We start from the raw sequence: 26,038 nt of genomic DNA, 5'->3' as shown, positions 1-26,038 counted from the left end.
TCAGAGCTATGAGTTTTCCTCTTAGAAATGCTTTCATTGCGTCCCATAAGTTTGGGTATGTTGTGGCTTCATTTTCATTGAACTCTAAAAAGTCCTTGATTTCTTTCTTTATTCCTTCCTTGACCAGATTTGCCAACTTTTTAAACAAAGAAAACAATGTGGCATGGGCATGATAATTAATGCAGAAAGAGATCTTCACACAGTGTAATTGAAAAGGCATATTTATTTAGTTGGTATTTGAGATAGAGTCTCACGTAGCCCATGCTGTCCCTAAACTTGCTATTGTAGCCAAAAATGACCTTGAACTTCTGTTCCTCCTGCATTTATCCACCAAAGATCTGGGTTTACAAACATGCATCCCAACTCAGCTTGAAAGAGGATATTTAAAGCTTACCAAACCATTCCCTATCAACTATGTTGGGGCTGGAGGAATGGATCAGTACTTTTGAGCACTTGATGCTCTTACAGAAAATGGACTGCAGTCCTAACACCTATATGATGCCTCACATCATCTATAACCCCAGTTCCAGGGAATCTGGTGCCCTCTTCTGTCTTCCATGGGCACTGCACATACTTTTTAAAAAATGTGTTGGGTTAGAGAGATGGCTCAGCGGTTAAGAGCACTTCCAAAGGTGCTAAGTTCAATTTCTGGCAACCACATGGTGGCTCACAACCATCTGTAATAGGATCTGATACCCTCTTCTGGTGTGTCTGAAGACAGCTGCAATGTACTCATATAAATAAAATAAATCTTTTTTTTTAAATGTGTTACAAGGTGTGGTGGCACATGACTTTTATCCCAGCACCTGGGAGGCAGAGGCAGGTGGATCTCAGTGAGTTTGAGGGCAGCCTAGTCTACAGCGTGAGTTCCAGGACAGCTAGGGCTATAAGGAGAAACCCTGTCTCTAAAAACAAACAAACAAACAAACAAAACCAAACCACTACCACCAATAACCACAACAAAACCCTCAAACAAACAAATAACCCAAAACTTCAAACAAAACAAAAAAGGAAATAATTTCTTCGTAGTTGTCAAAGTTTCAGTTCCTGGACATCTTGCGTTGGGACCTTTGGCAAGGCAGAACACGGTGTTAAGTCTGTTTACCTTATAAGAACTGGGAAGCAAAGTGGTGAGGGGAGGTGCCAGCATTCTAGTATCTCTCCTTCTAGAATATACCCCTCTGAGGATGAGTCTATGTTGGGGAGGATGGCCGCAGATAGGCAGGCACAGGGATGGAGCAGTAGCTGAGAGTTTACATGTTGAGACAATAATTAGAGATAGAGTGGGAGCTAAGTGGGAATGATGTGGTATTTTTGAAACCTCAAAGCCTCTTCCCCTTACCCCCAGCGACAGTAACACACCTCCTTCAACAAGACCACATCTCCTAATCCTTCCCCAACAGTGCCATCAGCTGGGACCAAGCACTCAAATACGTGAGTTCACAGAAGTTTCATTCAAACCACCACAGCTGTCTCCTCAACAGCCTTCAATCGCATGGTTATTATGGGTGGTGGGAATAACAGCCAACTCCTAGATTTTACTGTGTCAGCGAGTTATACAAAAGAGGCATGTGGTTGTACTGTCGTTTTACTTAATGCATGATTCTAAAGGAGGCACAGCCTGTCGAGAGTGCCAGGAAGGAATGTTTAGCTAGAAATCCCAGATGCTCCCAGTCAGAACTTGGCTCTCTTTCTGAGAAACACCACGTTTTGATTTGCATAGCACTTTTCTTTTAGTTTTGGCTTTGAAATGACTAAGCATTACATTCATATAATCCTGCTGTGCAGCAGATCACAACGATGTTCTAACTCCATTTCCTGTTGAAAGGTAGAAATAAGTTTTGTTCCAGACAAAACAGGAAGGCAGTAATAAAATGACAGCTGCTGGCTCATTTAGGCTTTCTGTTTGTGCAGACATTATATCTGTTATATAGTCCAAGCTTTGGGCTTGGAATTGCCGCAGCGCAGATAGTGGAGCTTTTGTTTTGTTTTAAGATTTATTTGTTTATTTATTTTATGCATATGAGTACACCACCATTGCTCTCTTCAGACACACCAGAAAGAGGGCACCAGACCCCATTACAGACATTTGTGAGCCACCGTGTGGGTGCTGGGATTTGAACTCAGGTCCTCTGGAAGAGGAGCCAGTGCTTTTAACCACTGAGCCATCTCTGCAGCCTTAGTGGAGGTTTTTTATTTTGTTTTGTTTTGAATTCTTGCCCTCCTGTTTTACCCTACCATAGCCTAAACAAGTAAGGTATGTGCGTATGTGTATGTGTGCACAGTGGGTGTACCTGTGTGTACATGTGTGTGGAGGTCAGAGAGCAACCTTAAGTGTAAATAAGTCAGGAGCTGTCCACCTTGGTTTTTGAGACAGGGTCTTTTACTAGGACAGAGCTCACCAGAGAGGCTAGCCTGGAGGGATTTGTTCTCAACTTTCCAGACTAAAACTACAAGTGTGTGCCACCATGTATTTTTTTTTCCTTTTAAGAAAAGATTTATTTTATTTTTAATTGTGGTGTGTGTGTGTGTGTGTGTGGAGAGAGAGAGAGAGAGAGAGAGAGAGAGAGAGAGAGAGAGAGAGAGAAAGAGAGAATGCACAGAGGCTAGGAGTAATCTTCAGGTCCTCTGGGTATAGAGGGGGTTGTCAAGTGCTGGGAACTCTGAAAGAGCTAGAATATTTGACTGAGTCCACTCTTCAGTATCGCCCGGCTTCTTTTCTTCTTTAAAAACAAACAAACAAACAAACAAACAAACAACCCAAACAAATGAACAAAAAACCCCCCAAGAAACAAAAAACGTTGTTTCAGGCCAAGCATCCGTGGCACATGCCTTTAATCCCAGCACTTGGGAGGCAGAGGCAGGCGGATCTCTAAAAGTTTGGGTCCAGCCTGGTCTACAGAGCAATTTTCAGGACAGCCAAGGCTAGACAGAGAAACCCTCTCTCAAGGCAAAACAAAACAAAACAAAACAAAATCAAATCCTCTCAAACATAGGGGATGAAGTGTGTGTGGGGGGGCATAGGATGACGTTCACCTGAAAGCAAACATTGCATCCGTCAATGTGGTGTCTCATGTAGAATTATTACCTATAGTTATCTCTGGCAAGTGATTGACACGGGCAACCCTATCTTGAGTCACCTTCCATGTTAGACAGTGGTGGCGCATGCCTTTGATCCCAGCTTTAGGGAGGCAGAGGTAGGCAGATCTCTGGGTTTGAGGTTAGCCTGGTCTACAGAGTGAGTTCCAGGACAGCTAAAGGTACACAAAGAAACCCTGTCTCTGAAAAACAAAACAAACAAAAGGGTTCTGGAGAAGGAACTTTATAGGATGTGCCATTTCCCGATGCCTGTAGCTTCTTCCCTGTCCCCTTTAAAAAAAAAAAAAAAAAAGGCTCTCACTACATAGCCTAGCCTGGCTTTGAACTTGTAATCCTCTTGCCCTTGATTTTCCAGTACTATTACTACAGGCACGTGCGGAAATTAGGATTCAGAATTTATATGTTTATATACATATGTTTACATACACCTTTTAATACTACACCAACATCCGGTATGTGATCCTTCTTGTCACAGATGTCTATCTGTATGTTCTTGCGTGTTGTTAGTGTTTTATTTTTTGGAGAAATCGTTCCTGAAACATTCTAGGATTGTATCCTGTTTTTCCCATTATTGGGTAGTCTATGTGGTGAAAGAGGCAGTAGACTCGAGGATCAGTAGATCTATAAAAATTCTGCAATTATTACTGAAAATGTTGGGTTCCCTACGCGGCTGAGACTCCTTTTATTTATTTTTTTTTCTTCTTCCTATCCTTTGCCTAAAGGAGCTGTCTCGCCAGTTTCATCATTTCAAGGTCTGATCACTACTTTGATATGCAATGAAAAGATAAGGCTTCTTTTTAAGAGTCCTTTTAAAAACAGCAAGAAAAGGAAGGACGAATGGATTCTAAATCAAGAGTGTTCATGGTATTAAGCAGGGTTTCCACTGCACAAAACAAAAGAACAAAAGTTAACTCGGAAAACAGTTTTACATCATCTAGGGCAGAAGCCTAATAACCAGCGTGAGACGAACAGCGTCCAGAGATTAGGGAGCGTATATGACTAGGTACTGACGAGGTGACAGGAGCTACACAGCCCTGCACCGACCTGGAGACCTCTCCGGGGAGAAGATTCTAGTCTTTCCTTCGGCCGCGAGACTGCGCATGCGCACCGCGCGGGGGCGGGGCGAGCCCTGGTCGCCATCTTGGCGCGCGCGGGCTTCCCTCCCGGGCCGCCCACTGGAGTGCGCTGTGTTCCGCTTCCCGTGGCATCCCGCCGAGGTAACCCGCGGCCCGGGTCCTGGCTGGTCGCTCGAGCAGGCCTCCCCGTCGCCGCCACGATGCCCTGCGTGCAGCTGCCCGCCAAGGAGAGCGCCCTCTTCAAGCGCGTGCTGGTGAGCGGTGGCCCGCCCGACCCCTGCGCGATTTCTTTCCCACCGAGCCGGGCTCTCCTCCGGCTGCTTCTCCTTCCCTTCCCCCGCGGCGCACCCTCCCTGACTCCGGAGCTCCCCACTGCGGGAGCTTTCCAGAAAGTTCCCCGGCCGAGTCGCCGGGACCCCGGCGCCGGGCTCAGCGCGTCCCTGCAGTCCGCCCCCTCGGGGTAGTCCGAGCTGCTTCGGGTCCAGGCTGGGCCAAGCACCGCTGCTTGCGGGGTACGGGAACATGGAGCCCGCGATCCCCGGGAGCCCATGCCTCTGTGCAGGAGAGTTTGCATGTTTGTGCTGGCCCGGTTTTGGAAGTGATTTGCCAGAAACTTGCTTCTAACTCGTCCTGGTGATGAAAGCTGCGGAGACGGGCTTTGTGCTTGAGACCATTTACGTGGCTTTGAAGCAAGCCTGAATAATAATAGTAATGATGATGATTAATAACAAATTGCCTTGGTCATGTTAGACCCATGCCCAGCTAAACGAGGTTCGGTTTTACGTTTTTAAAGTTTACTTAAGACATGCTCACTCTGTAGCCCAGGCTGGCCTGGATCTCTCTATGCAGACAAAGCTAGCCTAGATTTTAGAGCTGCTCTTTTTTTTTTTTTTTTTTTTTTTTTTTTTGCCTCTCGAGTGCTGGGATACAAGGCATTTGCCACTGTGCCCAGACAAGAAGTTTTCTCTGGGGAGTGTGCCAGCATATCTGCCACCTTGGCACCCTGACCAGGTTATATCCCTTCAGGGAGGAGAGAGGCGACACGCTTCTTCTCTGTATGTCGCCGGGCTCTTAAAGATTTAGAAAAGAAAACGAGTTAATAGCTGTATGTTCTAAGCTGCCCTTTTAATTTGAGAATGTGCTACTTGCAGGGCAAGCTTTTAGATTTCAGGGTGAATTTATATTGAGAGCACGTGGCTGAATAGCAGTTAGCTGTTGAGTAAGGAAACACTGATCTTAATACTTTGTTGCCATCACCTGACAAAAAGTTACACTAGTACTGGTTCAAGCCAACAGAAGTTTTTTGTTTTTTTTTTTTTTTTAGGTTTTTCGAGACAGAGTTTCTCTGTATAGCCCTGGCTGTCCTGGCACTCACTTTGTAGACCAGGCTGGCCTCGAACTCAGAAATCCGCCTGCCTCTGCCTCCCAGTGCTGGGATTAAAGGCGTGCGCCACCACGCCCGGCTCCAACAGAAGTTTGACATGTAGCATCGAGAATGTTAACAATGATACAAGTGGACTGGGAGACTACTTTTTTTTTTTTTTTTTGAGATGGCCATATATTTCAGGTTGGCCAAAAATAACCTTGACCTCATCTGCTTTTTTGCCTGGAGAGTGATGGGATTACAGTTCTGGGTACCACATTTAGCCTTGGGATGATAATGTTTCAAATCTCAGTTTGGTACAGTTAGTAGAGAAGCATGTGTGGCAAATAAATGACAGAAGTGTTCACTCCTTTGGTAGCTGACAAAGATCAGGATTATTTAAAGAACACTTGATACTCTTCCTCAGTAGTTTCTTCTGCTTATAGCCCACTGTCTTTGTTAATTGTCAAGTGAACCTCAATAGTCAAAGTTGAACCTTTACAGGTTTTTTTACTGCATTTATTTGTGTGCATGTGTGCACACCATGGCGTTTGTGCAGAGATTCGAGGACACCTTCCAGGAGTCAGTTGTCCTCTCCCACAGTTAAACTCAGGTGATCAGGCGTGCTGCAAGCATCTTTACTAACTGACCCATTTCATTGGCCCTATTTTCTATTTTATTTTACTTACTTTGAGACTTTTTACTTTAAGTTTCAGAGTTTCACTCTAGCCCACGGTAGGTTGTATAATCTAGGCTAGCCTAGAACTCCTGGCAGCCTTTTGTCTCAACTAACTTCCTAAGGACTGGGCTTGATTGATTATAGGGAATGAGCCACCAGGTTTGGCCACATAGCTATTTAATTTATTCATATGGCTCAATATTTTTTCTGTTACTTTTGTCTTCTAACCATTTAGTAATCTTCCCAGAGCCAATCAAGAAAATTCATTTTAAATATATTTTAATGAAGGCTTTGAAATGATCACCTCCACATCCAAAATCTCCTCTTAGCTATGCCCTTGGCGCCCTGTTGCTGTGAATCTAGGAGGATGATTTTATTGGACAGCTCTTGATTACTTGTCTAGTGTAAAGAAACCTAGACAAGAATTCATTCTTCCGGGGGCTGGAGAGATGGCCCAGTGGTTAAGAGCATTGACTACTCTTCCAGAGGTCCTGAGTTCAATTCCCATTAAGCACCTGGTGGCTCACAACCACGTGTAACGGAACCCAATGCCCTCTTCTGGTGTGTGTCTAAAACAGCTACAGTGAACTCATAAAAATAAAATAAATCTTTTTTTAAAAGCATTCATTCTCCTAGAATTCACAGGATGGTTCTGAAGATAGATAGTAAATAACTAGAATGTCAGAGACAACAGAGCGATAGCACTGGGTAGCAGATGAAATTAAGTAATAGATAGTATTGGATAGGCAGAGGGTAGGAGGCTTGTATCTGCATGCTAGTATCTCGCTTTACTTTCCACATTAATAAAGCGAGATGATAGCACCACTTTAAAGGAATTTTTATAAGAACTAAACATAATTAAAAAGACGAAAGAGAAGTGTTGGCAAGGTTGTAGAGAAAATGGAACCCTTGCACATTGCTTTTGGTAATGGAAGTCAGTACCGCCAATATAGAAAACAGTGTGGTGGGCCAGTGAGGTGGCTTAGCAGGTAAAGTGCTTGCACCACAGAGTTCATTCCCTGAAGCCCATGGAAAGGTAGAAAAAGAGGACCAACTCTGTAAATTGTTTTCTGATCTGTACACACACACACACACACACACACACACTTAAAAAACTGTATAGGGGGAGTTTCTAAAAACAAACAGAAAGTCAAACTAAAATGAGAATACCTATAGAATTACCTTATGATCCTGCTATCCCACTGCTGGGGATATCCAAAGGAGTTGAGATCCGTATGTTGAAGAGCCATCTGTAGTGTTCATTATAGCACTGTTCAACATTGTGCATGAAAACCAATAAATGGGAACGATCTGAATGCCTTTCAGCTGATCAATGGATAAAACAGTGCTGCACATGCAATGGAATGGTAATCAGCTAGAAAGAATGAAAATATGTTTTCAGCAACATGGAAGAAATTAGACATCATGTTAAGTGAAATAAGCCAGACATAGACAGAGACTTCAGAGATTCGAGGGCTCATGTGTAAAAAAAAGTTGAACAGAAGTTACAGAGGTGGATGAGAGTGAGTGGAGGAAGGCACTGGGGAAAGCCAGTCAGTGGTAACTAAGTCACAGTCATATGGCTTTAAAAGTCTTCATTCTGTGTCAGTGTTGGCTGATGATAATGCATTTATTGAGTTTATTCTTCATTTATGTCTTTATCTCTTATAATAGTGGAGATGCTACATGTCAAGGCATATATAACTGCACTTAATGCTGTGATTAATATAGACAGAAGAGCATGTTATCATATTTTAGACTTTGGATCTTGAATTTATATGATATAATAAAAATTGGTTCATTATTTTATAAAATAACCTGCTGTTTCCTTTTAGAAATGTTACGAACAGAAGCAGTACAAAAATGGCCTCAAGTTTTGCAAGATGATTCTTTCTAACCCGAAGTTTGCTGAACATGGAGGTACTGTCTCATCTGTTGCAATGTGTTTTGGGGAATATAATTCTAAAACCAGGCAGGGCTTCTGAAAGTGGAGGAGCACTCAGATTCTCGGCGTGAATGTTCAGCATTTCTTGGTTATGTTTCGAGTGAATCTTAGGTTGAGCTAGTTTCATGCTCTAGTATGTGCAGTGCCTTTACTAATAAGGAAGTCGGTGAGAGACAATTTGATGAGGTAATGTGCATGTTAACATCCCTCTCAGAAGTGCTTCAGATATCAGATGAGTTCAGACTTGGATTAATTGTTTAGATTACCAGTTATACACACCAATTCAAAACATCTTGAAATTCTAGTTTCAACTCTTAGATCCTTTAGAATTTGGGACTTCTGGACTAGGGATGCTCAGTTTATAGGTTAGATTTCTTTCATCTGTTCCTCTGACTAGATTCTAATTTCCTACTTCAGTTTCTTGTATATAAAAGTAGGCTCTTGTTTGCAGTATAGAATGCGAAGATAAAAACACACATTGTATTCTGTGTTGTTTTTATTATTTCTACGTTTACTTATCATGTGTGAGTATATGTCATGGTTGCATGCATTCCACAGTACATGTGAGGAGGTCCAAGAACAATTGGTTTTCTTCTACCATGTGGGTCCCATGGGTTGAACTGCGGTTTTCAGGCTTGGTGTCAAGTGATTACTCACTAAGCCACATAGCTGGCTCCTCCTATTTGCCTCGTCTGTATATAAATATGTTACCATCCATTCATAACTAGGTTGTTAAGGTTTTTTTTAAATTGTTTCTAATAAAGTCTACATTTATTTTTTTCATCATTTTTACTGGTTGGGATTGTTCGTTGAGAGGATCAGATTGGTCTTGGAAAATTATGGTCCATAACATAACATAGCTAACTAAGTTCTCTTAGAACACTAGACTTGGACAACTTTTAAGACCATTTAATTAGGAAAATAGGCTGATACTGTTCACCTTTATAAAACTATGAGATAATCTTTTGAAGGAAGTGCAAGTTTTCATATTATGAAGTTTTAGAAAATGGAACCTTAACATGGGTTCTGGATATGTGAATTCAGGTCTTTGCAATTGCTCAGCCTACTAAGTATTGCCCCACCCCACTGAGACAAATTCTAACCAATCATAATCTAAAGTTTTTATTTTTTATTTATTTTATTTTATTTAAGACAGGATTTCTTTGTAAAATGGGACACTTCTGAAAACTATACAGTTTCCAGAGATCAGTTTGAAAATCACTGCTACAATCTAAGTCCTTGTGGATTTTTCAGAGAAATACTTTATTATAAATCATCTTCATCTTTCATTAACTTCCTAACATTTTCTTGGGCTGCTTGTCGGTAGTACAATGTTATGCTCTCCAAATGCAAACTAGTGTTAAATAGCTTACGTAGAATTATTAAAATATATTTGTTGACAACAGAGAATCTGTTCAATATTGAAAATGGTGATAATGATTACAATATATATTTTTAATTGAGTAGATAGAGTCACTCTTTTTGTGAGGTAAAAATTAGATTATGAGCCATCATGCATGGTGGTGTATTTCTTTAATCAAGGCGAGCCTGGTCTGCAGAGTGAGTTCAAAGATAGCCAGGGCTACACAAAGAAACCCTGTCTTAAATAAACAAATAAACAAAAATTAGATTATGATTGGTTAGAATTGGTCTCAGTGGGGTGGGGCAATTTTTGGTGGGCAGTGTGCTTCTGAGCCATTGAGGAATAACGTCTGAGGTTGTCCTCTGATTTCCACATGTGTGCCTGATGTATTCACCTGCACTCACACACATAAACATATACAGACACACAAAGAAAGGAACTGGCCTTGAGAAAGTATAGAATTACTGTAAATTTAATTCTAAAGAACTGGGATGCCTGCTTTGTTAAATTTTTTCAAAGGATAATATAAATCCCTCCATATAGAGTCTTTCTAAAGGGTAGAACTCTATTCCAGTCTAAGGCATTTTAGAATAGGACTTAGGTTAAAGAAAATGTGTTCAATATTGAATATGATGATAATGATTGCAATGTATATATTTAGGTAGTCAATCTTTTTGTGGGGTATAAATTAGATTATGATTGGTTAAAATTGGTTTCAGTGGGGTGGGGAGACACTTCAAGCCAATATTTGTACCTTTGTGATGAAGATAAAAGATAAAAGCCCCGTAGTTAGTACTTTAGATCTCAGGTACTAACAAAGTCCTAGGAGAGTAACTTGAATCTTTCATTTCAGAGACTTTGGCTATGAAAGGATTAATACTGAACTGTTTAGGAAAAAGAGAAGAAGCATATGAATTTGTTCGTAAAGGACTTCGCAGTGATGTCAGGAGTCATGTCTGTATCCTTTTGCCATCGTTTTGTGGTTTTGTCTTTTCTAATTCAAATTTTACAACTTATCTGTGAAACATTGAAATCTTAGGAATTTTAATGAAGTCTATGTATCTACCCATTACTCAGCATCAGTAATTAGCAATATTTTGTTCCTTAATCCTTTTTGGAGTATTTTAAAGAAAATATTCATAGAGAAACAGAGATCAGCTCTTTCCTTAAACATCCATGAACTGATATTTTCCTACTTTAGAAAATGAATTTTAGTTTTTTAATCTATATCAATATTTGTGTTTCTTGAATTTTCTTTTAGAAGTTTTACAGGAAATTTTCAATTTAGAAGAAACCTTTTTAAAACAAGTTTAGCTGGATCTGTAGCTCAGTAGTAGAGTACTTGCCCAGTGTGTGCAGGGGGTCCTGGGTATAACCCCTGGCACTGCAGAACTAGCAAATGGAAACCAGGTTTTACTTTGTGTCAGGAAAAACTGCTTCTTTAGCTTGAATTCTATTAACAGAGACATAACACTTACTTTACTGAATCTTTACAGTACTTTTCTTTTGCTAGTATTTCAACATGTAAACCAATTTTAAAAACCTTTAAAGAAGGATTGTTGAAATTTTTTCATTTCCCATGTTTGTGTGTGGTCTTATAGTACCCTTGTATATCTGGCATTTAATTCATTTAGCAGATGGTTAGTATTTGCCATGTGTAGTCTCCATATTTTCACATATTTAACTTAGGGGTCTCTCAGAATACTAAATGATTATTTTCTTATCTCAGACTTTACCCTACAGTGTAGAGAAAGGCCGTTTTGGGGGTTTGGCATAAGATAAGCTAAGAGAATAAATCTTAATTTTATGTCTTTTAATATCACTAGTGAATTAAATGAATTGGATAACTAAACTTATTTTAGAAAATAATGACAATCTTTATATAAGTGAATTTTGAGATTGTTTGGTTACAAAAGCAAGGGAATTGAATGTAGGAAAATGTTAAAAAATTTGCCAAGAATTTTCTAAAAGTTATCTACAAATATTATGGAAATTTTCAAGCACGTACAAAATTGGAGAAATTGAATGTTGAATCATTGCGATCCCATCATTCAGCTGACTAGTCAAGGGTTGGCTGTTTTTATACTTGCCTGTTTCTAATTGTCCTTTCCCTCTGATCCCAGATCATTGTGAAACAAACTCCAGATGAAATACTTTTGAGGTTATCGCATAGCATATCGTAGTGTCTGTGGATGTCTGTATTTCCTTAACTTGATAGGTTGGCATGTATACGGCCTCCTGCAACGTTCTGATAAGAAGTATGATGAAGCTATTAAGTGCTACCGAAATGCTCTCAAATTAGATAAAGATAATTTGCAAATCTTGAGGGATCTCTCCCTATTGCAGATTCAGATGAGAGACCTTGAAGGTTATCGAGTAAGTAGTCTTAAATGTACTTTTTAAATACAGGGCATTTATTTATTTATTTAAGCAATGGGGTTGAAGGTGTGTGCCACAACACTTGGTGTAAAGATTAAATTTTTAATAGCACATGAATTCAGAATGAAGTGAGCCTAAGGCAAGATGCTATACCCACTTGGACTGTCCTGTGATAATAGTTACAAAGTTTCACACTTGAGCATTAAATAAGGGTAAATTGAGATGGCTCAATGAGTGAAGATGCTTGCCACCTAGCTTGATGACCTGAGTGGCATCCCTGGGACTTAAGCTGTGGAAGGAGAAAACAGACTTCTGAAAGTTGTCTTCAGGCTTCCACGAGTGTACTGTGGCACATATACATTCACTCATGCATGCACACACACAATTTAAAAAAAATGATTGTCTCTGGTGTAAAAATATTATTCTAATATCATTTGTTTTAACATTTTTGCTAAACTGAGAATAGATTTGACATTCAGCTTTTACTAAAGTCTGAAGATTACTTAGCTTTTTTATATTAAATTAGTTAGCATAAAATAATACGGAAAGGATTGCCATGAAGATCCATTTTTCTCTTTAGTTATGTGTATGGTATTGTGTCTGTCTGTCCATAGGTGTTTAGGTACCTATGGAGGCTACAAGAGGGCATTGGATTCCATAGAACTAACATTGTAGGCAGTTGTGAGTTGCCCAGTATGGATCCTGGAAACTGAACTTGTGCCCACTTTAGTCTTGTATTTGCCAGAGAGAAAAACTGACCCATGCTTTAATGAAGGAGGGGGTGACAGAGAAGCAGGCGTGAAAGTAAGATAAAGTGATGTTAACTTGATGTTCTGTGAAAAGGAGCCAGACATGGATGGCCAAGAGTACCTGAAAAGGATGAAACAGTCAGCAAGGTTGAAGAGACATTTTCTAGACTCAGTCTGCTGCAAGCACTGAGAAAGAGCTGAGGTACCCTTGGGAGGTAGGGCCTCTCTGGAGAAGTTGGCTTTTCTGCTCGCCTTGGTTTTTCTAGGGTATTCATGGGAGAATTTCTGATATTTTGTCTATAATATTACAGAAATTCAGCTGCTTTCTATTGGCAGTGGGCATTTCCACTGGAAGAGCCTCATACTGTTTCCTCCATGTCCATCCTGTATACGAGGCCACTTACAACAATGTAAATGAGCAAATTTCATATAATATTTTTTGAAAATATAATATAATCAAAAGCTATCCTAATTTTATAACAACCTTACAGCAAGGACTATAAGGCACAGAGACTTAATTTAGATTAGAAATGTGAAACACATTTTTAGCATATTTTAGAACTGATACTTATTGATGTGTTATTAAAGAGTATTAAAATTCAGATGAAATATAAACATTTTAGATAAATAAAGAACTTATAAAGAGAAAAAACATTCTTTCTTAGGAGACGAGATACCAACTTCTTCAGTTGCGTCCAACACAGCGTGCTTCCTGGATTGGATATGCCATCGCTTATCATTTGCTGAAAGATTATGATACAGCGCTAAAGCTATTAGAAGAATTTAGACAAACGCAGCAAGTAAGAACTTTGACATTTTTTCCTAATATTGCAGACTGAAATAGTTGAGTTTTACCTTTAAATTTTTCTTAGGAAACTGAAAAAATTGAAAAATATTTCAAAATAGGAAAAGTTTAAAGTGCAGAATTCCCAGTATAAAATAAACTAATTCTTGAGTTTTATGAGCAGTAATCTCAATACTCTGGTAGATAGAGAAATAAAATATGATGACGTGGTGCAGCTTGGGAAGAGGGCTTGTCTCGTAGGTTGGGTTATGGGCGTGTAGCCCTAACTAGGAAAAAATAGTAAAGTATAAAGAATTTGGAAGCTGGAGGATTGTTTCTGTGATATATATTACTTTAGTTGTGAATATGGAAATGGTATGTGTGTTTTTGTTTTATGTTAATGTATTTGGAATATCTAGAATACTTACCTGTTTTATAAAAATACAAAGCATATTAGCTCATTTACATATGTTAACATTTTCTATAATTGTTAAAGGTTTTACTTAAAAAATAAAATATGTAGAAGTAGCTTAAGTTTTTTCCTGCACCTTTCCAGATGTAAGCACTAATCTGAAATTAGTACAGAGATAACTTTTCATATGTATGCCATGCATCAATCTATCAAAGATACAGACTTGTGTATATATTTTTAGAAATTACATGATAGTTTTGTTTTTAAGGCAGGGTTTCATAGTGTAGTCCTGGCTGGCCCTGAACTCAAGATCCTCCAAGCTTACCTTTCTTGGTACTGGGGTTATAGGCATGTACCACTGTTTCTAGCCTGATAGTTTTTATTTTATTCATGTGTATATATGTAGTCAGAAGAAAACCCCCAGAGGTCAGTTCTTGCCTTCCACCTTGGCCTTTTTTTTTTTGGTGCGGTGTTTTGCATTCTGGTGGCTTGCTGAACAGTTCTGTTTGTGCCACATATCTCCTTGTAATTGTGTTGGGATTGCAGCTGATGCAATTCTACCACTTTTAACATGGGCTTTTAACGTGGGTTCCAGTGATCTAAACTTAGGTTGTCGTCTTCTATAGCAAGGGATCTTACTCCCTAAGCCATCTCCCTAACCTGTCAGTTTTTCTTCAATATTTAGGAGACTTATTCATGTTAATTTAGGGCTCATTGATCCATTTTTAGATACTGTGTCTTGTTCTGTTGTATAAATGAAGAGTTTGTCTACTTTGTCTCTATTAAAAACAGTGCTATTATAAATAACCTTGTTGCTGCTTCTTTGGCTACATTTGTGTTTGTATTCAGTGTAAATCTAAAACTGGAATTACAAAAGTGTGACAGTTCTGTGATTGTAAGTATGGGCTAGATCTGGTGTCACCACTTTGTGAAGTAGCTATACCAATTTAAACATTCACCAGCACTGTTAGATGAATTTTGTTTCTCTGTGTTACGCTGACACCTTGTGCCAGTTATTTATTGATTTTTATATCTGCAAATAAAAGGCTTTACTAACCTCTCTTGATTTTCTTTTCTTTTAAAATATTTTTTTGTATTTGTGCAACATATGGAGGTTAGAAGATAACTTGGAGAAGTTGGTTCTCCCCATCTACCAGATAGTTCCCGGGAACTGCGTTTAGGCTGTAAAGCCCTCCCTGCCTGCTTACCTATCTCCCTGGCCCAGTTGTGTCTTACTGATTATTAATGAAGCATAGCGATACTAGCTGTCTTTTTTTCCTTTCCTGTTGCTCCGATAAAACATCCTAAACAAAGTAACTTAAGGGAGAAAGGGTTTTATTTTAAACTCATAATTCCAGGTTACAGTCATATCAGGGAAGTCAAGCAGCAAGATCTTGAATATCCAGTGGCATCCATAGTCAAGAGCCAAGAGAATGAATGCATGCACTTACGTCTTTGGCTTGTCTTCTTCTCTCTTATACAGTGCAGCTTCCCAAGCCCAGTGAAAGGAGTCATCTCTCTCACATCAGTTGAGATGATCTCCCACAGAAATGCCCACAGGCTAATGTGATAGACAATCCTTCATTGAGACTCTCTTCCGAGATGATCCTAGAATGTGTCAAGTTGACCGACCATCTCAGGGTATGGAGGCATTATGCTTTTAATTCCAGCAAGGCAGAGGCAAGCAGATCTCTGTGAGTTCCAGACTAGCCTGGTCTACATAGAGAAACCCTGTCTCAAAACAAAACAAAATGACCACCCACATGCACACACCAACCCTGGGCAAAGGGATATTGGTCTATAGGGGCTTTGTTGTTTTGTTTTGTTTTTGATATGTATGCCTACTTTATGGTATCATGGTAATACTGGCTTCGGTATAAGTTTTGAAGTGTTTCCTCCTGTTCTGTTTTGAAACCCTGAAGGATTGGCACTAATTCTGTAAACATTTGGTAGACTGCACTTGTGCTGCCATCTAGTCCTGGTCTTTGTGGGATGTTTATTATGTTCTATTGCTATTCAGATTTTTTTATATCTTCAGTCAGTTTTTTTTTAAAAATTTATTTTATGTATATGAGCACACTGTAGCTGTCTTTAGACACACCAGAAGAGGGCATCAGATCCTATTACAGATGGTTGTGAGCCACCATGTGGTTGCTGCGAATTGAACTCAAGACTTTGGGAAGAGCACTCAGTCTTAACCACTGAGCCATCTCTCCAGCCCCTTCAGTCAGTTTTTTTTTTTTTTTTTGGTTTTTCGAGACAGGGTTTCTCTGTGTAGCCCTGGCTGTCCTGGCACTCACTTTGTAGACCAGGCTGGCCTCGAACTCAGAAATCCACCTGCCTCTGCCTCCCGAGTGCTGGGATTAAAGGCGTGCGCCACCACGCCCGGCTCCAGTCAGTTTTTATAAAAGCTTTTATTTAGTTCATTTTATATTTTCTTCTCATGTAATTTTCTGTGGTATTCTCTTAATCTTCTTTGCTTTGTTTTTCTTCCTTTTTGTTTCTTCACCATCATCATCTCAGGCCTGTGGTGATGTTTCTTTAATTTCTGATTTTAATACTCTCTGTTTTTCCCTTTAGTCATTCCAGGTTAAGTTAGTGATTTTGTTGATCTGATCCAGAGCCAGCTTACAATGTTTTACTTTTTCTGTATGGATGTGTTGGACCATGCCTACGGTTTTATAATACTGCCTCAGTTCTTCCTGTCCCCTTGTGTAGTATAAAGGCCAGGAAGAGAGTAACCTCTTTGGTTCTCCTTAGACCTTACCATGTAATTTAGAAAGAGGTGTCCAAGGAAGCTTTCCCCTCCCTCCTTCCTATCTCTGAGGCTGGCCTTAAATTCTGGATTCCCTTGCATCTGCTTCTTTTGAGCAATGGATTACAGTTGTGTGTGCTGACATTACTCCACTATGCCCTGCTTCACAGTCTTGTCTGTCTGTCCTGTCTTTCTTTCTTTCTTTCTTTCTTTCTTTCTTTCTTTCTTTCTTTCTTTCTTTCTTTCTTTCTTTCTTTCTTTCTTTTTTTCTGTTGGCCCCACTTGCTCCAGCCTATTTGTTTATTTATTTATTTATTTATTTATTTATTTATTTATTTATTATATATAAGTACACTGTACCTATCTTTAGACACCCCAGAAGATCTCATTACAGATGGTCGTAAGCCATCGTGTGGTTGCTGGGATTTGAACCTCTGGAAGAGCAGTCAGTGCTCTTAACCGAGAGCCATATCTCCAGGCCCTCACAGTATTTTCTTGAAGAAACTTTGTATAAAATTTTGCTAAATTCCACTATTGGTCCTATTTTTTCTTTAAAAATTTGTGGTAGATTCCTTAAGATGTCTGTCATCTACTTTTATATCTGGATTTAAGATCTGTTCCTCATTAGGAATGGTGGCACACGCCTTTAATCCCAGCACCCGGGAGGCAGAGGCAGGCAGATTTCAGAGTTCAGGGCCAGCCTAGTCTACAGAGTGAGTTCCAGGACAGCCAGGGCTATACAGAGAAACCCTGTCTCGAACCTCCTCCCCCCCCCCCCCCCCCCTTCTTTGGGTGGTCCCCCCCCCCCCCCCCCCCCCCCCCCAAATCTGAAATCTGTTCCTCTTCACTTTGCCTTATAAACCTGTTTTATTTTAAAGATGGAATTAATCATTTGCTAACCTATTTTTAACTGCTTCAGCATTAAATCTGCAAATGAATCCTGAGTAAAAAAATTAAGAGATCTGTAACTAACTTATGTAGTTGTATCATTTATATAAGATGATTTGGTTGTTTTCTTCTAGGTTCCTCCCAACAAAATAGCTTATGAATATAGTGAACTGTTACTATATCAGAATCAAGTGATGAGAGAGGCAAATTTATTTCAGGAATCTTTGGAACATATAGAAACATATGAGAAGTTGATATGTGATAAACTTTTGGTGGAAGAAATTAAGGGTAAGTTGATTTAGTTGTTGTTATTGTTTTGTTTTTTGTTTTATTTAATGGCCCTTTAAGTTTTGTTTTAACACTTAAGTAACCCTGTGTATTTGGTGGCTGGCTAAGCGTTTGGTTACTAAACCATTATTAATCACCATGACATTCTTTTGAGGACATAGGGGAACTGAGGAGCTGCTGTCCTCTTGCTAGTTTGTAACCTTTTCTCACTTTGGTTTCTAGTTATTTTATGTGTATGAATGCTTTGCCTTGCATGTATGTTTGTGTATCATGTGCATAACTGGTGCCTTCAGAGACTAGAAGAATGAGTTTGATCCTCTGGAATCAGGTTGTAAGCTGCTGTGTCCCAGGTCCTCTCCAAGAGTACCTGTGTTCTAACCACTGAGCCCATCTCTCTAGCCTCTAGTTGTTTTTTCTTCACTTGTTTAAGGTTTGTTTTTTATTATATTTTACTGTGTAGGTGTGTGTTTATGTGGGTATAATAGGTGAGTGCAGCTGTCAGGGATGCGAGAGGCGTTGGTTCCCCTGAAGCTGCAGTTATAGGTGGTTGTAAACGGCTCAGTTTAAGTGCTGGTACTAAACCCAAATTCTCTCCAGTACATGAGAGCAATCCATGCTCTTAAGCACCTAGCCAGCTTTCTTATACCTAACTTAATATTAGGTATTAATATAATTATTAGGATTTAATATACCTAATTAATATTAGTATCAGTATTAGTGACAATACTTTTTCAAATTATCAATAAAATATAATTATTTTGTTTTCTTATCCTACTGCCTGTAATTGATGGAAACAAAGAAAAAGGCAATTACTTTTCCTTCTTGGTGTGTTATTGCTATTTTATGATTAAATTTTAATATTCTCAGGCAGCTGTTTCTCCGTGGCTTTCTTTGTCTCATAGCATTAAGAAAGAATGTAGTTATTAAAAATAAGTATGATACAGTGACATTTGTGTCATTTTTAAAAAATCATGTAAATAGCTTCATTACCACATTCATTTATAGGTTAGTAACAAAGTTTTGGGGAGCTCTAATCTTGAATAAAATAGCCAGTTCTCAATACGGCTTAGAGGTAGTGGACTATGTGATTTTTATTTTTTTCCAGTGGACTTTGTAGGTCCATTTAATATCCCAATATTTATGTCATTTGTAATCATTAGCTTACTAAGAAGCTTTCAAAAATTGTAAATGTTAGTAGATTTTCACGTAATTGGTATGTATGGGCACTTTTTTGTTCAGTGTATACTTACACTATTTGCTTCATGGTGGTAGCAAATAACAGATGTTTATGGGAGTGAAAATGTGCTGCTGCCAGTTATATATGGGATACGCAGGACAGTTGTGTGGGAGTTAGGGCACGTTTACTGTTTCTCTTACCCAACGGTTACGTCTGCCCATTTTGTATCAGCCTAACTATTTGCCCAAGTTCACAAAGTTGCTATGTGTGATGTAATTATACCTAGTTTAATTTTATTTTGGAAATTGATTATGTAACATGGAAAAGTAATATGAATAAATTATATGCCATCGACCACAGTATGATGAATGTTAAATAATATCACAGATATTCCAAAGCCTTTTTATTCCCTTTGAAATTGGTTCCTTGGGGAATAGGAATGTGTGGTACATTTATTTAAGACAAGCCTCTTTACCTTAGTTTAAATGTACTTCCCATTGTGTCTGAGGCTTTTAGAGCCTTACTTTCCAGATCTACTTGTGAGTTTTGTAAATTAGGAAAAGGTTTGAACCTAAAAGACAACGCACTTGTCAGCATGACTTATGTGGTTTCTTGTTGTGAAATAATGTTTAGTTAGATAATTGTGCTAAGTTAACTTAAGCAATTTTAATGATCTAGAAAAGAAACCAAGACAATGGACAGTTACTTAATACAGGAACTGATCAAGGGAGACACATTTAGATTTTACAGTAATAAGGCTGGCCTGTTTCATTTGGATGATTTGCCAGTTGGGTTTTACTGTTTGCTTTAGCTATCGCCGGGAGGACAGAAGAATATGTAAAATGGAAAGATACTTTTTTTTTTTAAACTAAGAAGTTAGTGTATGTATATTTAGGGGATGGGAAGGAGTCAGAAATGAAAGTGGTTCATTTCTGAAGACAAACTATCCATTAATTAATATATAACATGCCCCAAGCGGGGAAGCACACAGAATTGAGCTTTGCCTAAAATACCTGTTTACTATCATTAATGCTGAGAGAATTCTCTTGGTCAGAAAAGTCATGTTTAAGTAAACTTAATTTTAATTTAAAACTTAATTTTAGGGGAAATGCTGTTGAAATTGGGAAGACTAAAAGAAGCCAGTGAAGTATTCAGAAACTTGATTGATTGGAATGCTGAAAATTGGTGTTACTATGAAGGCTTGGAAAAGGCATTGCAACTCCGTATGTAATGATTCTCTTCCCCTTCCTTAGCCAGCTTCTCAAGTGTAATGAAAGTTATACTAATCTTTAAGAAGAGATGATTTTAGCATTAACAGTTGTTTTTCCATGTAGTGAAATTACAGATAACATGGGGGCATGGAAATTAACTAAAATGTTCATACTTAAATAACAATACTAATTGATGCTTTTAGATTCCTTTACTCATTTTAAATCTTTTTTTTTTTTAAATTCATATTAGGGTTTATATTACTCAGGGTCTCTAGAGGAACCAGGCTGATAGAATGAATATGTATTTATGTAAAAACGGATTTATAAGAGCACCTTCCAGGCTGTGGTCCAACTATTGAACAATGGTTGTTCAATGTTCTCCTGATAGAAAGTCCAGGAATCCAATAATAGTTCATTCCATGAGGCTGCATGTCTCAGCTGATCTTCTTCAGTATACATTGGAATCCTGAAGAAATAAACTCTGAACTTGGCAGTGAGAGTAAGGGTCATTTAATATTTTAACAAACAAGAGTCAAGCATGGTGATACGTGCCTGTACTCCTAGGAAGCTAAGGTGGGAGGCTTACTAGCGCAAGGGCAGCCTGAGCTACGCATTAAGACCCTGTTTCAGAAACAAATACAGGTCTCAAAAGAGGCCTCCGTGTATAAAGTGTTTGCTGAGGAAGTGTGAGGGCCTGAGGTCAGATATCCAGGACGCATGTAAATCTGGACTTGGTAATCTCTGTTCTCTCTGGAAGCTTGTGGGCCAGATAGTCTGCTGTATGCAGCAGTGAGCAGTAGACCCTGTCTCAAACAAGGTAGAAGGTGAGGACTGACACAAGAGATTGTCCCCTCGCCTCTTATAGATACCATGCCATGTACATGCCTGCACTTACACATATGAACATGCAGAAGCATACATGCACACACACACACACACACACACACACACACACACACACAGAACAGCTAACTAGAGAGATGAGGAAAATGAGCATTTCCTTTCTGGAAAATGGCTTAATTAATATTTTTATAGTTAATATTATGATATCACTAAAGATTTGTTATCTTAGACTTTAAATATGATTGAGTGAAAGAATACTCACTGAGGTTCTATAGTATAGAAAGGCAATATAAAAATCATTCTCTTTCAAGCCAAGTCAGTTTGTAGAGAATGAAAAATATGTATCTTGAAATTAGATAGCTGTGACGATTTTGAGAACTCCTGAGATTGTTATTCCTAATTTTATCTAACATTTGTAGAATTAAATGTTGATAGGAGCAGTTACTATTCCTAAAATCATAGATATAATTTTATTTTATTTCATTTTATTTTATTTTATTGAGACAAGGTGTTGTAGCTTAGGTTGCCTTTGAACTTGATACATAACTGGATTGACCTTGGGCTCTATTCTTCTATCCCAGGTCCTAGGATTATAGGCACATACCACCAGGCCCAACTTAAAATGCTATTTATGTACAGAAAGTATGTCTGAAATAGCTACAACAGTTTTAAATTTTTCTTTAAATAGATCATTTTAGGAAAATTATTAAAATTAAAATATTAATTGAATATTGTTTGAAAAAAAAACAAGGCAAAAATTACATGTATGGGCTCGTGAGATGGCTCAGTGGGTAAGAGCACTGACTGTTCTTCCAAAAGCCCTGAGTTCAAATCCTAGCAACCACATGGTGGCTCACAGCCACCCGTAACAAGATCTGACGCCCATTGCATCTGAAGACAGCTACATAATGTATTTATGTATAATAATAAATAAATTTTAAAAAGATTTATTAAAAAATTACATGTATTCAAGTTGGAAATTTACAATAGCTCTGGCTTTTCTCTTTAAATGCCTAGTTATTAACAAATGCTTAGTCACTAGATAAAAACAAGAAAGGCTTATTTTGGCCCATTGTAGGCCTGGGGGTGGGACAGGAAGTGGCAGGGAACAGGTGATTTGTGAGCACTCAGCTAGCTTCCCCTTCTCTCGCTTTCTACCCTTGGTTTCCAACCCACGGGGTGGTGCTACTCATATTCTCTGGATTTTCCCTTGTCTGTTTAACCTCCCAGAGGTTTGTTTTATTTGGTTCCAAACCCATTCAAGTTGACAGTGAAGGTTAACTACCACACTGACATAGCAATTGATAATGAAGTCCTTAAATGTTTTAATAAAATGAGTGTGCCATAGTTCACATCTTAAAGTGCTTGATAGTATTAACTATTGCTTTTTGTTTGTTTATTTGTTTTTTTGAGACAGGGTTTCTCTGTGTAGCCCTGGCTGTCCTAGAACTCATTCTGTAGACCAGGCTGACCTTGAACTCAGAAATTCACCTCCCAAATGCTGGGATTAAAGGTGTGCACCACCACGCCCAGCCAAATACAATCTTTTATAATTTTGATACAAGTAGCTCATTTACTGTGAAGATAACTTGTTTGCACTTACCAAAGATTGTTTGTTCAGAAACAGTATCTCCAGTACAACCTTAGCTGTATTGGAACTCCTGTGTAGACCAAGGCTAGCCTTGAAATCAGAGCTACCCACCTGCTCCTGCTTTCCTAGTACTGGGATTAAAGGAATGTGCCACCATGCCTGGGACTATGGGTTATTCTTAAAAATATATTTTTTTGATCTGAATTATAATATACTTAAAACCTTATATCTTAAATAGATTTGTTTAATTTTTCCGTAAAACATTACTATAGGTAGTCTGATTGATACATGATAGTATCTATAAATTGCGCAGGAATTTCACACAGTTACTATTCTGGATATAGTATGTTATTCTTGTATGGATTTTCTTTATGGCACTAAAAATTAAATGATTCTTGGATGGAATTTATCACATCTGTTGTGTTATTTGGGAGAAATAGTTTCCACTTTAAAGAATCTATTCTTTTTTTGTTGTTGTTTTACACTAATTTATATTTTATGTGCATGAATGTCTGCATATATGTGTGTACCTGGTGCTCAAAGATGCCAGAAGAGGGTGCTAGGTCCTCTGGGTTGGAATTACAGATACCATGTGGGTACTGGGAATTAAACCCAGGTACTTGGCAAGAGAAACAAGTACTGTTAGTGACTGAGCCATCTCTGTTACCTCTATAAAGAATCTCTTTTAATAAGGTTTTTGTTTTGTTTTGTTTCATATGGAATTTCATTGAAGATTTTAAGTGTCAAAGAAATTGAGAAATATAGTTCATTTTTAATCTATATTTCTTAAAACTGTTACTTAAGCTTAATAGGTATTGTAGACTTGTAGGGGAGGCCCCATTAGTTTAGAGGATTTATATAAGGTATCTTATAGACAATATGTTATAGAGTGATCTTCTTTTTTACGGTTTGGAAGTTAAGGAGAAGAGAAATGCAGCATATCTCTGACTTGATGTAAGTGGTTCAGTTGAGTGGTGTGTAGTCTGCAGTCGAGAAGAGATGGGTTTCCTGGAGATTTGATTTCAAAGGATAATTTTAAGAAGTGGCACATGCATTTAATCCTAGTATTTGGGAGCAGTGCGGTAGGGAGCCTTTAACCAACCAGGGTTATGTAGTAAGACCCTGTCTAAAAACAAACCAACAAACAGCAAACAACACCCACCCTACACACATATACATATCAGGGTGATGACTTCCTGATTACAGTATTTTTACCACCACAGTTTTAAATGTAATTTTGTACAAAATTGTGAGCAGCTTTGATACTGACAATGCAATTTTTGTCTTAAAGTTGATTGCTAGTTTAAATAAAAGTTGCGATGCTATAATCTCACCTTTTCACTGACACTAGGTTCTCTAGACGAGAGGCTTCAGGTTTATGAGGACATCAGCAAGCAGCACCCCAGAGCGTTTTCACCCAGGAGGTTACCGCTGAGTTTCGTCCCAGGTACTACTAGGATATCTTTGTAATGCCAATAGTACTTTTGAAATTAATAGATACCACTAGTGGTTTAAGTTTTCTTTTTCTTCTAGAGTTTTATGTCTGTCTGTTTGTCTGTCTGTAAAAGTAACTCTTATTCTCCTGATTGAGATACAGCACGCTTCTGTCTCATAAAACAACCAAAGATTCTAGACATTTTTGTTACAGGTAGCAATAATAGGGAATGTACTTGTTTGATGGTGTAAATAGGTGTTTATTATTTCATAGCTAAGTGCCTTAGTTCAGTATAATCTGTAACATTCTTTCAGTGTCATTCTTAGTCTCTAGAAGATGTTCTCTGTGGTAAATATTTTTACATTTTTGCAGTAATGAGTGCTGTATTGCCAGTACCTGAATAATGCTAAGGGTGTAGTAGGAGGCCTGACACATGCCTGGGGAGTGAACAGACAGGGAAATTGGTGGTACAACTTTAGTGTTTCAGAAGATAATTAGTTATTTCTTGACTGCCGTACCTGTCATAGAGTATGTGCAAACACTGTATCAGTTGTCTTTAGGAGTTCGGACCAAGTTTATACTCGGGAGATTAGGGAGACTAGTTATGATTACAGTCAGGTAGTCAGTAAATTATACTTAAGGCTGCATAGGCATTCATTTATCTGTTTCTGAAGCATTCCTTATGGAAACTAGGGGAAATGTCAACTGAAACATTGCTAGTATGCTTTTTTATGGGACAAGATAGTGCTGACTTCAGGGGTTTAAATCTGGTTGCAGAATCATTGTTCTGAAGGAACTTTATCTGTTCAGTTCTTTAAGAGTTGACTCAATCAACCACAGTTTGCTTTTATCTCTAGGTAAAAAATTTCGAGAACTCATGGATAAGTTCCTGAGACCAAACTTTAGCAAAGGGTGTCCACCTCTGTTCACTACTTTGAAATCTTTGTATTGTAATACAGAAAAGGTAAGTTTGGTTTTTATGCAGATTTGCTATTATTATTGCAAGATTTCTATAAACTATATTATGATTTAATTATTTTCTCTATTGTGTCGTTTCCCTTTTTATCTTCTATACCAAATAGTTGTACCTGATATATCAGTTCTGTATTCCGAAAGTATATGCATATGGTATAAGTGATAACAAAGGAATTGTGCATGGTGCTGTAAAGTTTAGAGAAAAGAAAAGTATTTTCAAAAGACTGAGATATGCTGAGCACACCTTTAATTTATCCCCAGCACTAGGGAGGCAGAGGTAGGCAGATTTCTTGAGTTCAGGGCCATCCTGGTCTATAGAGCAAGCTTTGGGTCAGCCAGTACTACTGCAGAAAGAAATCCTGTCCTGAAAAACCAAAAAAAGAAAAGTGATACACAGCTGGATGTGATGGACCACATTTGTAATCCTAGTCCTTGAAAGGCTGAGGCAGAAGAACTGGCAAGACTATGAAGCTAGCTTGACGACTTTCACAGTTAATTCCAGGTCTGTCTGGGCTACATAGTGAGACCTGCTCCCCCCGCCCCCCCCCCAAAAAAAACCAAACCAAACATATTATTAGAACTTTATATTTAGATATTCATAAGTCATTATATATTTCACAGTATAGGGTTGTTTGTTTGTTTGTTTGTTTTTTATTTTCCCCAGTTTGTGATCATATTAAAGTTGGCATGGATCGCTGAATTTAACAGTGAAATAGGTCAGTGGAATCAGAACAGCTAGTTTTAGTTAATAGGTTAAATCCTAATAGGTGCAGTAGTTTTAGGCGTTGGGAGGATAGCTCATTCAGCACTTAGAGCTTGCTATGTGAGCGTACATGCAAAGGTGGGCATGGTCGCACAATCTAGTACTGGGGAGATGGGGATTCCTGGGGCTCGTGTGCCAAGTGGCCTCGCATATAAGTAACTAGTCCCGGGTTTCAAACAACAGGGTACATGCACAGACATCACACTCACACACACACTCATTCATTCTCTCTCCCCCTCCCCCTCTCCCCTCCCTCCCTCCCT

At 38.6% G+C, this 26,038-nt stretch overlaps 1 protein-coding gene across 4 annotated transcripts in view; it reads left to right on the top strand.

Moving 5' to 3' along the window:
- Window positions 1-4,255: 4,255 nt before the first annotated feature.
- The window catches only part of Naa16 (N(alpha)-acetyltransferase 16, NatA auxiliary subunit), a 51,994-nt gene continuing 30,211 nt past the window's right edge, over window positions 4,256-26,038 (top strand). For 3 of the 4 annotated variants that reach the window (XM_021182000.2, XM_029469128.1, XM_029469129.1), the window contains exons 1-9: window positions 4,256-4,429; window positions 8,053-8,137; window positions 10,379-10,483; window positions 11,744-11,901; window positions 13,319-13,453; window positions 17,627-17,780; window positions 20,061-20,180; window positions 23,954-24,049; window positions 24,895-25,001. In XM_021182000.2, the coding sequence (XP_021037659.1) occupies window positions 4,376-4,429; window positions 8,053-8,137; window positions 10,379-10,483; window positions 11,744-11,901; window positions 13,319-13,453; window positions 17,627-17,780; window positions 20,061-20,180; window positions 23,954-24,049; window positions 24,895-25,001 (1,014 nt within the window). In that variant the 5' untranslated portion in view covers window positions 4,256-4,375. Of the gene's footprint in view, window positions 4,430-8,052; window positions 8,138-10,378; window positions 10,484-11,743; window positions 11,902-13,318; window positions 13,454-15,372; window positions 15,491-17,626; window positions 17,781-20,060; window positions 20,181-23,953; window positions 24,050-24,894; window positions 25,002-26,038 lie in introns of those variants that run through there. The other variant, XM_029469127.1, reaches the window with a different exon arrangement.

The sequence above is a fragment of the Mus caroli genome, chromosome 14, assembly GCF_900094665.2.
Source record: "Mus caroli chromosome 14, CAROLI_EIJ_v1.1, whole genome shotgun sequence".
Lineage (NCBI taxonomy): Eukaryota > Metazoa > Chordata > Mammalia > Rodentia > Muridae > Mus > Mus caroli.
This window is presented reverse-complemented; position numbering and strand designations above follow the sequence as displayed.